General features: G+C 34.7%; 1 protein-coding gene across 1 annotated transcript in view; it reads right to left on the minus strand.

Moving 5' to 3' along the window:
- ROCK1 (Rho associated coiled-coil containing protein kinase 1) overlaps positions 1-16602 on the minus strand; it is an 82696-nt gene that overhangs the window by 45844 nt on the left and 20250 nt on the right. Inside the window, exons 2-4 of the mRNA XM_005418282.2 lie at positions 5450-5531; positions 1641-1741; positions 669-806 (exon numbers count right to left, since the gene is read on the minus strand). Coding sequence (XP_005418339.1) covers positions 669-806; positions 1641-1741; positions 5450-5531 — 321 coding nt within the window. The remainder of the gene's footprint in view (positions 1-668; positions 807-1640; positions 1742-5449; positions 5532-16602) is intronic.

A 16602-nucleotide genomic window follows, 5' to 3' on the forward strand; every position in this document is an offset into this window, starting at 1 on the left:
AAACTGGATGAAATTCCTACGTTTTATTCTGCACAATCACACCCAGACAGATAGTAAAGCAGTTACCCATTTGACTTGGGTAAATCTTGAATGAGTTTGTGTAATTCCAAGCTAACAGAAGAATTTACATGCTTAAGGGTAAGAACAGTTTAAATTAACAAGATGACATGTGCACACACAATGCTCGATGATTGGTTCAGGCATGTTCCTTAGAACTTCAAAGGCAGCAGTGCCTCCCAAGAAACTGTCAGTGAGAACACTGAAATGGGGAAAAAATAACCAGAGCAGGCATAATTTGCAAAGATGCACACAGACATCAGAATTTACAGAAGCTCTGTCTTAAGTATGTCTTTCTGGTATGCTTACTGGTATGCTGGATGATTCAAAAAACTACTCCAGAGCAGATGCACCAAAATATATCTGGCAAAGAGTTTTAATAATAAAGAGAATAGTTTATCATGTAAATGTGAAAAAATACAGTTTGAAGCAAGTGTTATACTTGCTCTTTTGTATAGCATTGCTATAAAAAATTGCTATTATCTTAGTCATGTATGCCCTACCAGACCAAAAAAACCAAAAGAGACTTCAAAACATGTAATTCCAGGTCATGCAGTGTCACAACCAAACTATTCTATAATGCCAATAGTTTAAAAGTAGTATCACTTTACCTGAACAACCCAGGGACTATTAGCAAAAGCCATAATATCCCTTTCTTCCCAGAAGAATGCAGAATCAGATCTTTTTATCATCTCAAATTTGCTCAGAAGTTTCATAGCATACACTCTCCTTGAGGATTTATGCCTTACCTGTGAAGACAAATGTGACACACGGAACATATTAGTTTGCCATATTAACATATGAAGAACATCACTGAAAACATTACTTTTCCCACTTTACCATTTAACAGCCTTTATAAGACTCTTCACATTACTATAAAGGATTCTATACTGTACATCCACAAAATAATTACATCTGACAATGCACTACTTTTAAAATACTTGCTAGAACTTATCAACACAGAAGTCCATAGGCATAAGAGTCACGTTATCTGCATGTATGTGCCTTTAAAAGGACAAATATTGGCAGTTAGTGATGTTAAATACCATAAAGTTAAAACTATAAGCATTTTCCAGAGTTCATTAGCAGATGTGTATACTTGCTGCTGTATCTCCAGTTTCTCCCACCAGCACTCGGTTAAATAAAGCAGGATTAACAAGCCTGGCTGCTAACCTATCACAAACAACACACATCTCTCATCTGTGAGAACTATGTCCACAAAAATCTGGTGTAGTCCCTGAACTGGCAGAAACTCTTCTAGCCCTTAAGACTTCTTCAAGTGTCCATGTAAACAGTGGTAAAGGCTAATTTTCTTGATTATGAGTAATACACATTCCATTTTAAGAGAGAAGACTTCAATGCAAAACAAGTACTTGTGCAATTGGACAGGACTGAAATAGGACATTTTCAAAAACATTTCCATAAATTGTAAAGGAATAAAATTTCACTGAGCCAAAGGCTTTAATATTTAAGACTGCATCTTCTGAACACTACACTGAGAAACAGATGCATGAACTGAGAAACAGATGCATGAGCAAATACTACAGAATACATTCAAATGTACAACTAGAAGCTCAACTTACCAACTGAACCTCCCCAAATGCCCCTCTACCGATCACCTTCACCACTTCATAATCTTCAGCTTTCATGCGCAGATCTCTCATTTTATTTACTGTGTCTTTATCTACATGGAAAAAAATTCACATTTTATATATAGCCAACTTAATTAAACCCATTTGTCTAACTTCAATTTTTCATCGTTTTTAGAAGAACTGCTGCTCAAAGAACCTACACAGCCATCGAAAAATTCTCTGCAAGAATGCATGACCTTATTCTCACAACCAGTTACCAAAACCTGATATAACCTAATGCAATGACTCTAACGTACAATCCTATTACAGGAGATCTTAATTTAGAAATTTTGTTTAAAATAATTACATTAAAAAAAAAGCTGTGCAAAAATTTCATATACAGCATGATCCTGCTTGCAAGTTGATCAGTATAAAAATATTATTTCTGAATAAATATGCAACACAGCTGGGAAAGTGTATAAGAAAATACATTACAAGACACTTGAAAAAAATATTTTTTGAAAAAAGTTAAGCTTTTCTGCACTTTCATGATTCCTAACACTCAAAAAAAGTAGATTTTAATTTAAAACATGCAGTGGGAATCACTGCAATTATTTATATAAACCTGTCATTCTATAAACTAGAATAATTTACAAACTCTCAGTGGGCAGATATTCTAATTCTAATTCCAAATTTGGTAAAAGATTAAAACAGTCTATTTTAATCCATGTGGGTCAACACTGGCATGAGACTACGTAGAAAAGCTTCATGCTTCAGTATTTCTAAAAGCCAGGAAGTTCTACTAAAACAGAAATGCTTCTAATAAAAAAATAATGCAACGGTATTTTATTTTCAAAAATGGTATTCTAGGCCTAAAAGCAAAGTTCAGAGAGAAGTAAGGACAGGGGAAGAAAAAGGAGGAGAAATAAGATATTTTATGTTCATACACTAAAAACTGACAGAACAGTTGACAGAAAATTATCATTAGATTTCTAGCGACACAGGCCACAATCTAAAACAAAAGCTGCCTATCTACAATAAAAATTCAGTAAGATTTTATTACCTCAAGAGGAACAAACATAGTTCTGTTTGAATAAATACTCTGCAGCATTATTATCTAATGTAAAGCAACCATTTACAATGCAGCATAGTACAGGCTTATTCCGGTAAATTATAGCAAAATTTTAAATTCTGAAAAATTCTTCCACATAGAGATCAAAATACTTGGTAGTTCCAACAAATAATGCATTGCCGTATTTGCCCTGGTGACAACTAGCTTACAGAAGAGGAGGAGCAAGATTGCACAGAACTAAAATGCAGCAATTTTCATGGCAGCAATTTTCTAGCTATTGCTAACTTCCTCCCTAGTAATCTCACAACAGGAGGTTCACCTCTTCTGAACAAAAAAGCCTAAGCACAATATGAATCCTTTAAATGGTATTCAATCACAAGCATTGCCTTTGAACAAAGCAGAATTCAGGAAAATACATCTGAACAGCAACCTAAGCTAAGGATTTTAAAATGTAAGCCAAGCTTCTGATCAGTTGCAAATTGAGATTTACTGAAATTTATTGAAATTGAGATACATACTAATATACTCACACAGCTATCTTCAGAGAACACCTTATAGTAACAACAGTGTTGGAAATTCAACCTCCATACTCTAGATCTGTTAAACAAGGTTTATCAGGCTGCAATAGACTTCAATAGGCAGTTCCTTATCTCCCAGGACCAGTGGAGGACCTGCCCAGTTTATGCTGTATGAACAGCTGGGGTGGCTCCCATGGCAAAATCACCCTCTCCCAACTTGCCCTGAACTTTGGGTATAGGCTCAGATGCTGCCTTGAAATAAACTGAGTCACCACTGCAAGGCAGGGCTCTCAGATACCTGCAATACTCATTTCTTCATTCTTTTAATTCTATATGGTAGAGAAACAATAAGGTTCTACGTTTGCAAAAATCATCCTCACAACCTCCGCCGGTAGAGGCAGATGTTGGAGGCTCCACAAATATACAATGTAAATTAGGGAGAAGTAAAGAGGGGATAAGGAGTGGTTCATAGGGCAATCAGTCCACAAAATAAAGGAAGCAAACTCCCATTTTATTTGCCATCCAGAAATTTATTTTAGATTTCTGCAATAATGTTGCAAACCAGGCAGCTGATACCACAAAAAGATATTTTAAACAGTTTCCTAATAAAATAAACATGAAAATGCTTTTTTAAATTTTTTTTATAGAAATTCAAGGCAAACTAAGACTTGACAGTTCTCTGTAAGGCCACTACTCACACATCCACAGCTTGCTTTCATATTTCAGCAAACACTGCAAGTTAATGTTTCAAAGGCAGTTTGAAAGGAACTAATGTGTTCTGTTCTCCACCTTCAGATTACTTCAGGTCACATCCTACACAGTATATAATTTATACCTAAAAGATATTCATTATCAGGTTGTAAATGTAAAAGTTTTCTTTCACTCAGCCCCTATTGCCAAAGTGAAGCTTTTTGAGACACACTAATGATTTCACTACTCATAAAAATTACATTCAAATTATCTGTTGCAATGAGTATTTCCTTTGCCTGATACAACTTCTCTTTTCTCCAAGAGTTTCACCACACCTTCTCAGTAAATAACTGAGTATACAAAATGTGCATGTAACTCAGCATATGGTATCAACACAGTTTGAACTGTGAAAAGTTAAACAGAACATTTGAGCTTAGGCTTTCAGTAACCAGCTTACGTGCAAATGAGCCATCAAACACATCCAGTGGACTCAAATATTCACACAAATGGAGATTAATGTAAAATAATCACCACAAATTCACTGTCACACGTTACAGTTGCACCCAATAAACCATTTGAAAACACCGTGGAAACAAAAAAAAAACATTCCACATAAATTTCAAAGCAAAGACAAAAATTATTTTAGTCAAATTATTTTAAATTTACCACAGAAAATATTTATTACAAAATTGAATTGAATTGCTTAAGCCTGCAAAAATTTAACAGTATTACCTTAATTTCAAGTTTCACCCATTTAGTCTACAGGCAGAAACAAGTCTTCAATCAGCAAACATTTCTGCCACAATCTTCAGAATTTGCTGGTTTGGCAGCCTTCACTAAAGTTTTGATTTATAAATGCCTTTCCTGGGGTTTTCTTTGTTTGTATCTTGACTTTTAAATTATGAAAATTATGGAATTATTATTTCTATTTAAAAATCAACTTTACTATTTTAAAATGTTATTATAGAGTATAATGTGCAGGCAATCTTGCAGTGGAAAAATACAAAGTAAATGCAGAGAATTCTGCAGACACATCAGCTGCACACACAAGTAAATGCATCAGCTATGCAGAGTAAGATTTTCATGAAAAGAGACCTTTTATACTAAAAAACCCAAAAGCTTACAAAATAATGCTCCAATTCTGTTAGTGAACAAATATTTAATATGATTCCATGCCATTGTATACATCACTATGCCATTTTACTGTTAATTGCTTATGATATCCTAGTACATGAAAATAGAAAACAAGTTATGGGAATCCAGGGAGTTGCCCTAACAAAGACAAGAGGCCTTTCTCTTAAAAGGCTTTGTGCCACTTCAGACAAGGCCACTTACAGGGGCAACAGATTGGACATTCAATTGCTGGGGATGAGATTTGCATAGGCAGCTGTCACTGCTCAGTGGGAAATAAATAAATAAGACTCTTGCACCCAAAAACTCAATGCACTCCCAACCCCTAGCTACCTTTCCAAGAGCTAGAGCAGGTGTTTTCTTTCTGTTATGACTTCTGTTATTTAGTAAATTAAACATTAAATACTTACACCTGTTTAAGAAGTTATCAATGTTCTTGTTTTTTCTTAAGGCTGGAAAATCCAAGTCATATACCAAAGCATCTAATCCATCCTGAAAAAACACAATCAAAACAACAAGCAAAATTAAGTATTTGAAAAAATAATTACACATGCTACTAACTAAAGAGCCACATTAAAAAAACAGTTGTCCCTATCAATCTTCCATGCAAATGAAATCATTCACATTTATTTAATGACTGTTAGCAGTTATGTGAAACAGCTGTTACTCCTTCACTTCCATGGGACTCATCAAAATTTAATTCCATATGCTTCTATGTATTATTACCTTAATTAGCTCCATACTTACATGAAAATAATAACTTTTTTCCAAATACAAAAAGAATAGCAGTTCTAATGAAGTTCAGTAATATTAAAAAGTCACAGTGCATCACATAGCAGGCATTTGAACATGAAATGGCAACTGGCAAATAGGACAAAGATGGTAATTTAATTCACAGAATCAAACCCCTGCATTTTATCGATTGAATTCAGTGTGAATTCTCATGAACAAGATGTTGGCTTTATACACTTCTACATAAATCTAGAAACAAACAGCCACAAGCCCATCTGGCACTACTACAACAGCATACATCCCTATAATCAAAAGCAAACCAAACACCATCAGAAAACCAAAGAGAAAAATACAACAAAGAAGGAGATCGTTTTAAGGTCTCATTAAGTGCTGTGAACTTTGCGAAACAGTTTAAGTCTAAGTTTGTCACTAGGTATAAATGACTCCTCAGTGGGTAGCATCTTCTTGGAGAAAGACTAAACTCAGTTTTTTGGCTGAAAACCACAGATTTGGCTTTGACTTGAAAATGATCAAGTATTCTAGGAATTATGTAACAAAGAATCAAAGTGCATTAGGGAGTCCTGTCTCTCAGATAAGTGTAAGTGACAACAGGGACAAAGGTCTTAAAATACAAATTGATGAATGCTACCAAAGCATGCCAGAGATGCGCTGCTATTTACTTGTCCTAGGTGTTTATGTTACCTACTTTTAACCTGCTTGGAGTGAGATATTAGACCAGACATATCTTTGATCTGATCAGTTCAGATCTGACTAGACCTAATTTGATTGCTTTCAGCTTTTAAAAGGATTTTCCTATCCTTTTTTCAGGATTGAAAACTGATCCATCAGTCTTTGCTAAGTATATCAAGTAACTATGTCTGAACAACAGCTAGAGCATAAGCTTTCTGAAAGCTTATTTTCCAGGAATATGTAGTTGAGAACACATTTGATTTAGATTGCAATATTTGTCTTCGATATTTCACTCCAAATTCAAACCTATTTTTCACCTCAGTCTTTACAACTGACTTTTAATTATAAAAAATCCCAAGGGCCATATCCCAATAATTTTGAAAAATCAAAATTATTTCTTGGTTTGCAGTCGTCAGTTTTAAAGTATGAGAGACAGCCATTATTTACTTCATATATAATAAGAATAAACAGTAAAATCATGCTAGAATTTTAACACAGGCACCTCCAAGGATAATCAGAATAACTTTAAAGGTTAGATAATCTTAAAATTGTCAATTTCATAAAAACATTCCTTTTTTAAGCTACCTCTGCCTACAGTGGCTCATTTTGAACTAAGAAATGCTAAAACGAAAATTATACAAATCAAGAAAAGCATCACAGTATTTCACTTCTCTAAAATAAAGTCAGATTTCTTATCTTGTGCATTAAAGGATCATCTTTTTGGACTGACACTGATGATGAAAAAAGAAAGCAAATTGCAAGGAAACAACACTAAACCAGTCAGTAGTAGAAATAATAGAGTAAGAAGACAACAACAATTTGGACTCAAGGCAGATACAGAAATAAAACTATGAAGGTAGGGTAACTAATTTGGTGAGAAATACTTGGCAAACTACTAAGAGACACCTTTTCCAAAGACACATTGAAAATATCCAGGAAATCCAGGAAAAAACTTAAAATTCTTTGGTTCTGTTGAATAAATTTAAGGGGGAACCATGATAATGCTTGCACAGCAGTACAAAGTCCACCAGCAGCTTCTGTGCATTTATCTCCATGCTGTGTGAAGCAGAAGGAAAACACCAGCTAGGAGGCTGCTGGGTCCCATCCAGTGATTTTTAAAAGCAAATTAGAGATGGCAATGAACTGTCAAAATCTGGGGTTCAGTCTGCTATGAAGCCTTCCAATCTGTAGAGTCAATTGATTTGTCCAGGTCCACAGTTAACACAAAACTGACCCACCCCAAGCAGAAGCACAAAATTCTCAAATTCTGGTTGGCTCTGGGGTTGTGCAATTATCTGTTTCAACTCAGGGCTTGCTTCAAAAGGCAAAATTCAGTCTTCTTCTTTATAGGAAGGGAGGTTTTAAACACTGAATACAAAAACATACAAAAAATGGCAATATGTTTAAATTCATAACATCAATCTTACTTTTGTATCATACTTTTTCTTTCAAAATACTAAAATATAAGCCCATGCCTAAAGAAGCAGGAAGTACAGAAAAGGTCATGGTTTCCTTCATGTCTAAGACATGTTAGGTATTTTGTTGTGTTATTTTTAGAAGTTTTAATTTAAAGATGGGAAAAAGTATACAAATTCACTTTTAACATGCAAAAGCAAATTTCAATACTGTTTAATTCAGAATTCACCGTGTACAATGTTTCCTGTTCTGTTCTTCACTTCCAGTTCTTAGATATGAACTCTATCAATTAAAATACTTAACAACTCTGAAATACAGAGAATACATTCAAGCTTGAATAAAATACATTCAAGCTCTTGATCTTCCATCCATTTCAAATCATATTTCAAGATCATGCAAACAATATCTAAGGAAGCTACATGCCAAGAATTGCTTATTTAAAAGCTCTTCAAGAATCAGCTTCCCTTCACTACAGTATCCAGAGAATAAACTAATCTGGTTCAAAACTTACATTAAAAAAGGTAAGGATGGGTGATATGCTATAATTAAGAGACTTACAAATCCTTAACTCTCAAAATAATTATTTTCTTCAACTGAAGTAAGTTTCTGAAGAAAAAAAAGACCTTGGTATTATTTTAGTGTCAGACTGCAAATGCAAGACTAAGCTTGAAGCAATTTTATGGAATCATAATTAATGGAAGTAAAATACTTAGGATACCTAGTGTATAACAGAAAATATGAAACAGCTTTACTTCCATTAGCTAAAGCAGAAGAACTTGCAAACACTACAATCTGTCCCAGCACAAAGGAAGCACAGAAGCACAGCTATTTTTAAATGGTATCACTAGTGGACAAACAGGGAGGAGTACACAAAGTCAAAGTGAGCACTGGTTCAAAGTGGAGCGGGTCAGAGAGATGGGAACATACTATGGAGTTGTAGAAATAATGCCTTGCAGAGAAAGGGTTAAGTCCAAATAAGACATGATCATTACTGCCAGTGGCTGCTGAGATAGCTCATCTCTCAGCTTTCTTCATCCCATTTTGGTCGAGCTTTCAATACGTCCTCTGACTTTTTTGCCAACACAGAAAGGAAGGGACATCATCTTTCCATCAAGACCTATAGCAGCCATACTCTTCTCCTCTTAAAGGATGACAAGATGTCATTGTAATAGGCAACCATACCTCCAGTAGTTCCATGCATTGTATTAAAACAAGATAGCCTCAATTTTATGATGGCTTTTTCCTCCACTTGGATGGGTGCCATGTTTTTTTAGCATGTATCTTCTTTAAATACAGCACATTCCATACTTCTTGGAAACATATATTGTGGCTTAGAGGTATTTTCAGCTAGCACTAAGTTCTACCTTATTTTGTCATTACAGAGCAATTTTCCTGTTTAGCTTTCAGGTCTACACAGACATTTTCCTTTTATTAAATTAGATTACTAAAATAAAATTAGATTACTAAAATAAATTGGTTTATACCTCCACTTACATGGTAATAGTATTTCAGAGGTGATTAAAAAAGAACAGGGAAAAAACTTCTTTACTAGTGTTCTTCAGTCAGTTTCATGGTCTGATACAGCCTTTTCTATATCACATTCATTCAACAAAATCATCAATAGTTTCATTATCTGTTTAAAAGACCTCATTTCATCCTTAAATTTTAAAGAGGACACACTAGGGAGTCATTACAACATGCAGAGTTCTTCCTTATGAAACCAACAATTCCACATATTCTGTTTAATTTCATTCATTACTACACCATACTTGAAAGTTTAAAAGGTATAGTTATGTGGAATAAAACCAAAGGTCAGTCTAGATGCATAGACTGGCTCTGGAGGTGACAGTAAGAGTGTCCAGGAAAGAGGATATGAGCAAGCAGTGCTCAGCTGTGTGTGTCAGCCAGAAATGGCACTGTCACAGTTAACTATGATGAAAATTTTCTAGACAACATTTTTTGGGTGATTTTTCTCTAAATGTTTTCTGTTTTAGTTTCTTGCTCTTACAGCATTGCACAGATATGAATTCCACCACCTACAGGCTATACAAAAGTGTACCTCATCTCAAGCTTACCACTCTTCAGCCAAAAAAGGGACAATGACTCTTTACCCACCTCCCCCAAGACACAGCTTTACACACTTGCAGCATTTCACCACTGGCCAACTCTCTTCCAATTATCCTTGTCTGAAAGTTATTTCAATTCCCACCATCAGCACCCTCTGGTGATTTGTTATTTCCACCATTTACTTTTTAACTGGGGCAGGGACACGTGGAGAAACTGCATGTGGTATTTAAGTTGTGAGCACACTGTAAGTACACAATGCATTACAACAGTTCCTGTTCTGTGCTTCATTATATTTTTAATTCTTCACTGAAATATCTGCTTAGTTTTTATAGTCACTGTGTACTAGATTGATTCTTTCCCAAAACTAGGCATTACAAATCAAAGCTAGTTGAACATAAGTCCATCAAGATGAGAGGTTTTTCTCCCATGCACTCAATCAACACTCAAAGATTAATTTTACCTACCACTTTTAATCAACCAGGCACAAATTATTAATTTCTTCTTTGATTTGCTAGATCTTTAATTTTTACTGCTTTACATTCATTAATTGATCATTATTCACCATTTTAGATCCCTTATGGCTGTGAAATACCACACACCTGTTAAACTTCATTATCAATCTGTTTTAAATAGATTGATCACCAGCTTTCCATTCATTCATCTATTCATCATTATACAACTGGTCAAACTCAACAGCCTTTGCCATTACTTTCCCTTCAGTTGTTCTAAAAATACAGAATGCTGTAACATAAAACTTACCATTAACACATATAACACATACATTAACTACACAACAGTTCTAATCTATTAACACTGAATTTCTCAGGTTGTTACACTAACTTCTTTTCATTAGATTCATCTACAATGGACTGGTTTTCTTCAGTTTGTCTTAAGCAGTCTCACATTAACTGGATTTTTCCCAAATTCTGGTCTATACCTACTTCCTAAGTTTTAATGCATCAAACTGCCAGTACAACTATGACTATAGTAGAGTTATTCACTCTGCAACTACATTCCCTAATGTCAAAACTCACTACAATTATGTAATGCTGGTTTCATTCAGATGTATGAATTAATACAATTTTATAAGGATATTTGAAAATATACACTATCAACCAATTCTAATTTAGCAAAACATATCTTATCATTCATAAATAATATAAAGTAGAAAATGCAATGTTTTACCTATATTATCAGGGTACAATTACAGCATTTTTATATTTTGAAATTTTATTTATACACATTTCATTATGTGACAGTATCATCTAGCACAAATAAAAATACATGAAATTCAGTTGAAACTTTGTTATTGAGACATTTAATTATTTTACTTTTTATTTAGCATTCAAAGCACTAAAAAATACTTAATTAGTATTACCAGCATATAAAATTTGCATTCCTTGGACAGACTGGCAATTGTCCAAGTTTAAACTCTTTGCCACTTTTCCTTTTTTCAAGAGACAAAAGTAAGCCTTAAAATCTACAACTCTTAACTACCCATATTTTTATTCCCTGCATTGTAGCCATTTTCCTATCTCTACAGCACTAAGATCTTCCCCCCTCACTATCAAATCAACAAACCCGACTCACCTTGTTTTGCACGTGTTCATCAAAATTCGCAATAAAATCCTGTCATATGTAATTCTCTGGTCAACTATGCCAATAGTGCTACATTCATCTATCTCTAATCAAGTACCCAAAAGATCCCATTAAGTTTTAAGTTAATCACGCTCATTAATTTTGCTGTCCAAATAAGAGAAAACTGCAATTTAACACTTCATCTTTAAAGTGGACAAGAAAATGTAGACAGAGTTAAGGCACTTCACTTAAGAATTTTCATTAAATTGTCAGAGCAGGCAAAGTACACAAACTGACATGTGAGCCTGGTAAAAGGCCCTTGATTCATCACCCAGCACAACAGAACTCTACAGAGCTCCTTGCTCCCCAGTACCCTGAAATACTCCTAGGAGTTCTTGCAAATTTGCTTAAACAGATAGCCTTTCAAACAGAAATATTGGGGAGGTGGGGTGTTAACTCAATAAAGAGCAGAGTTTGACTCAGCAAAGACTCAACAACTGAATAAAGAGATCTTGAAACTTCAAGGCAGCTTTATTGAAAGCAGTATAGACTACTGCTTTCATTTTGACCATTTTAAAGGGTTTTTCCAAGTGTAGCTGCAAACTTCACCCACATTCTGTGTGCTTCCATGTGTAAGTACATGTACTTGCCTTCTGTTCAAACAGTTGCACTGACAAATTCCTGGAATATACATTTCCTACATGACTCACCAGATTATAAATCAATACAAATATCTCAAATTATACTGATATACACAAACACATACATCAAAATACCCACTGAAACTAACACCAGAGCCAAAAGGCCTCTCAATATTGTTATATCCATATTATCACTTTAGGAAACCTCAGCTACAAGTCTACAGATACACATACAAGTAGCAATTTTTTTTCACATGCACTTCTGGGTGTTGCTGTTTCATCACTTCAGCAATGGATTTTATGACCTGAAGCATCTCCTAAAATAAACTAAAACAAAATGTAGTGCAAGTCTGTGAAATCAACCAATATACAGTAAGCATGCAGGAGTACTGCCAGCACCCACTACACATCTCAGTCTTTCACTAAAACAGATGTGAAGTCATAGATCCTTCACACCAGAGCCTCTCTCTGTCCACTGACTAAATGGATAAATTGTCAATCACTACATCTGTTCTGAATGACATCTATTGGTGAGGCTATTTTATGCCTAAAATTATGGAAAACTGAAATTGTTTGAAGATGTGTTCCAGAAAATGTATTTCAGTGGGTGTTTCTTTCCACTCCAAATTCTAACACTATATTACAACATTAATTTTACTACAATAGCATAATTTCTTGTGGTCAATAGTCTTTACATCCAAACTTCAATTTATTACGTTACTGCTTTATTATTGCAATTTGTCATCAGAATTAATTACACTTAGTATTGCATCTTTAAGAACAACTATCAGATGACAGAGCAGTGTCTTCAAGGATGATGAAGAACATAGACCCACATAGCACCAAGAACGAATTCAGTAAAATCTAGGCAGAAAATGGGTACTATATAATTTGAAAATAGTTCAGGAAGATGTGAAATGGAAGTAAAACCTGATTGCTATTAAGTCAAATTATACTGATTCATTTCACAGCAAGTGAGACTGCTGGATTCTTGCAGCTTCATTTCCTTAAAAAAATGTTCACTTGCATTGGTTAATATGCTCTGTGGACAAGTTTTACAAAATTCAAAGCTTCTATACCAAATGTGGCACATTCTACCATGAAAACAATACTTAACATAAAAAGACTAACACAGTTGTAGAACTGTCTGGAAGGCTACAGAGATTCTTTATATTTTAATGTGTAGAAAACAAGAAAATAGATAGCCTACTTTAGGTTTAAATGATTTATCAAACCACTTTTGGCTAACACTAGAATTAAATAAAGTGTAAGTACAGCTTGTTAAAACCGCCCTTTTCAAGAAAACTGTATTAAATGTCATTAACACAAGTACACCTAAAACATATATATTAAAATAGTGTTAGAAGAAGTAGGAGTCCTGGTCAGGAGCACTGACTGATGTTTATCACCATGGAAGCAGCATCGCACAGCCAGCGCAGCACTTGGCATTAGGAAATGCCTCACAGGTCTAGAGTTCCCAGCTACTGTAACAACTGCAACAGGAGATGAGCAGACAACCTGATACACTATCCACAGAAATACCTCACGGTGGGAAAAAGTGACTTCACATCCTTTCCACTTCTCAAAGTGATGATGCTAACCAAAAATATAAGGCAAGCCCTGTTCCCTCAACTAAGATATAAGATAACTACTTCATTTTTTTTTTAAGCCAAACATCACTTGTAAATTATATCAGCAAATGCTCTTTGAGGTCCCCACAGCTTTCTTGGTTATCCTGTGAGGGCAGATTCTTCCACAGGCAGCAGAGAGATCGCCTGTTCTGATTTGGGAGTCCCAACCTTTTCATTTGAAACACAAACACTCAAAACTACCAATTTAGATCAATGGCAGGCAACACTAAGAAACGCTGATTAGAAAGCAAAAGTAACACGGATAAAAATTAACACTATGGATGCAAATACTGGTACATAACTTCCCTTCGACAAAATGTATAAAGACAGATCAGAGATAGGAAAGAATGAAGACAAACTGGTCCAGTCCCAGCTCAAAAGTCTAAGGCTTCTTTTGCAGCAACCCGCAAGGAGTCGAGTAAAGACTTCAACAAAAGAAAAGAAACTGTACAACTCCATTAAGAAATAGTAGAGTATTTAAGTATTTACCAAAGGAAACAGAATCCCCTCCACATCTGTTGCCTAGGAAATTGCTGTCTGCCTCCCATATTTTTTTCCAGGGAGGTATCCATGAAACCTGACTTCAGAAAGTAAGGCTTAATCACTCGGGCAAGATGTGTATTAGCAAGACAGTAACATATTCATAGGAGTTATTGCAAACAACATCAATAAAATTACTTTAGCTCTTGTAAAAGCTGTCAAATACGTAAAGCAACTTTAGATCTCTCAGCTCTACATTACACTAAAACTAGCCTAAGCTCTCCCATCAATAGCCCAAATTGCTGCTTTTAGCTCTCCTACCATGCTTTTGCTTGAAAAGTTTTTCATGCTTTGCTGTGAAAAACAAACAAACAAAAAATATTACCATCAAAGTATGCAATATAATAAGTCACTGGAAAGGATACTAATTTTTTTGTAAAGCAGCAATACCTTAGCAGCCATTCTGAACCTGCTGCCACCTGACCTGGATTATGTTTGCTGCAAACATAACTAAGTGCTAACTACAGACATAAACAATAAACTATACTACAATAAAAAGGTAGCTTCTCTCTTTAGCTTTGACAATTTGGTCTTGGAGATTATATTAGCTCAATAATTCTGCTTTACAAAAAGACTCTAAAAAGGTGCATCAAGGAAAAAAAAGTTCTCTGTTAGTAATAAAATTCACCCCACAAAAAATAATCCAGGGACTGGAAACAGATGCTGAGAACAAAAGTACTTAATTTTTTAAACAGAGTACAGACAATTAATTGAATAACTTTCCAAGAAAGAGTGGGAACATCATAATTTTTCTAGCAGCCTGGAAACACTGCACAAAATCTCTCCCTCCCCACCACTAAAAGGGAAATTCTTCCCTAAAACTCTACAAGTCAAAACACTTCTACAATTACATGAGAGAAGACCAGAAATTAGGATTATGAAAGAATTATGCTAAAAAAACTCTGCAGAAACTGAATTAGTGATTTGTAAAGTAATGTCTTTCCTTAGTGTCACATGCTAACCAATCTGCAAAACAAAAAATATGGGAAGTTGAGCACAACTGAAGCAAGGAATCAACTCTGAGAAGCTTCTTTGATTGCGCAATCTCCTGTCAGAGCTCTCCCTACATTTCTGCAATAAACATTCCAGCACAAGCAATCACACGTCAAGCAGATATTTGAAATATGCAACTAAACAAGAACTTAACATTGTTTAAGAATTTGTGCATCATTAGGCAGTTTTGTATCACAAACCCTAGCAAAGCTCATAGATTTTTTCGTGTATTGATTAAAAGAAAAACTTCACTTTCAATAAAAAAGATGTCTGTATGCCTAAACCCAATGTTTTTTGTATTTGTTCTTTTTCCATGATGAATACACCCACAAAAATGACTTTCAAGTAATGTTATTTTTAAAAAAGGTTATAAAAATTCCATGAGAATTATTTTAGCTATAGACAAGTTATTTCTATTTATAACCACTTAGATTTGTCAGAGTTAATAGGATTTTGTAACTAACAGGAACAAAACAGGAAGTTTTCCACATTTTTGGGAAATTTTCACTGTTAATGTAGAACAAAAACAGTTCTGCTAACAGATTGTTTCTAGAGTCCAGAACCCAATGAATTATAAATTTTTTAAAAAGTGTTTTACCCATTACCTTTAAGTATTTTTTTTCTTTAAAAGTGTGAAGAGACAAGCTCTCTTTCAAAACCCATCTGAAGAAAAAATGGTAGCACATACAGACAATGACACTACCAACATAATTTTAATTACTACTGGATATTTAATTAAATATTCAAGTCACTAATAGTGACTACTTTCAGGTCAAAAAATACTCCCTCAACAGATGCTTTCAGACAAGTTGTGGATGTCCCATCCCCAAAGGTCTTCAAGCCAAGCTGGACAGGGCTTTGAGCAACCTGGTCTAGTGGATAGTAGCTGTCCATAGCAAGGTGGTTAGAACTAGATGATCTTTAAGGTCCTTTCCAACCCAAAACATTCTACAGTTCTCTGATTTAAACCAAATCTCTAAGTATTCTTTTTACTCTTTCTGACACCATAGCAGAATCATGACTAAAATCCTTTATGCTTTGGACTGCATGTGTAAAAAGAAAGGTGTGACTATAAAACCAAAAATTTACAGGAAAGCATGGCTCCACATTCCAGTACTGAAATGACAGAATAGAATCAAAGCTGTCCATGAAAACTTAAGGGTGGCTTTCTACAAACTGTGAATCTGTCTCATTATAATCAGTAAGGATTTTACCATATGTAATACTGCAACAATACAAACCAGCTTATCTGGGATTTTCAAGTACAGTATTTCA

Source organism: Geospiza fortis, unplaced genomic scaffold (genome assembly GCF_000277835.1).
Source record: "Geospiza fortis unplaced genomic scaffold, GeoFor_1.0 scaffold53, whole genome shotgun sequence".
NCBI lineage: Eukaryota > Metazoa > Chordata > Aves > Passeriformes > Thraupidae > Geospiza > Geospiza fortis.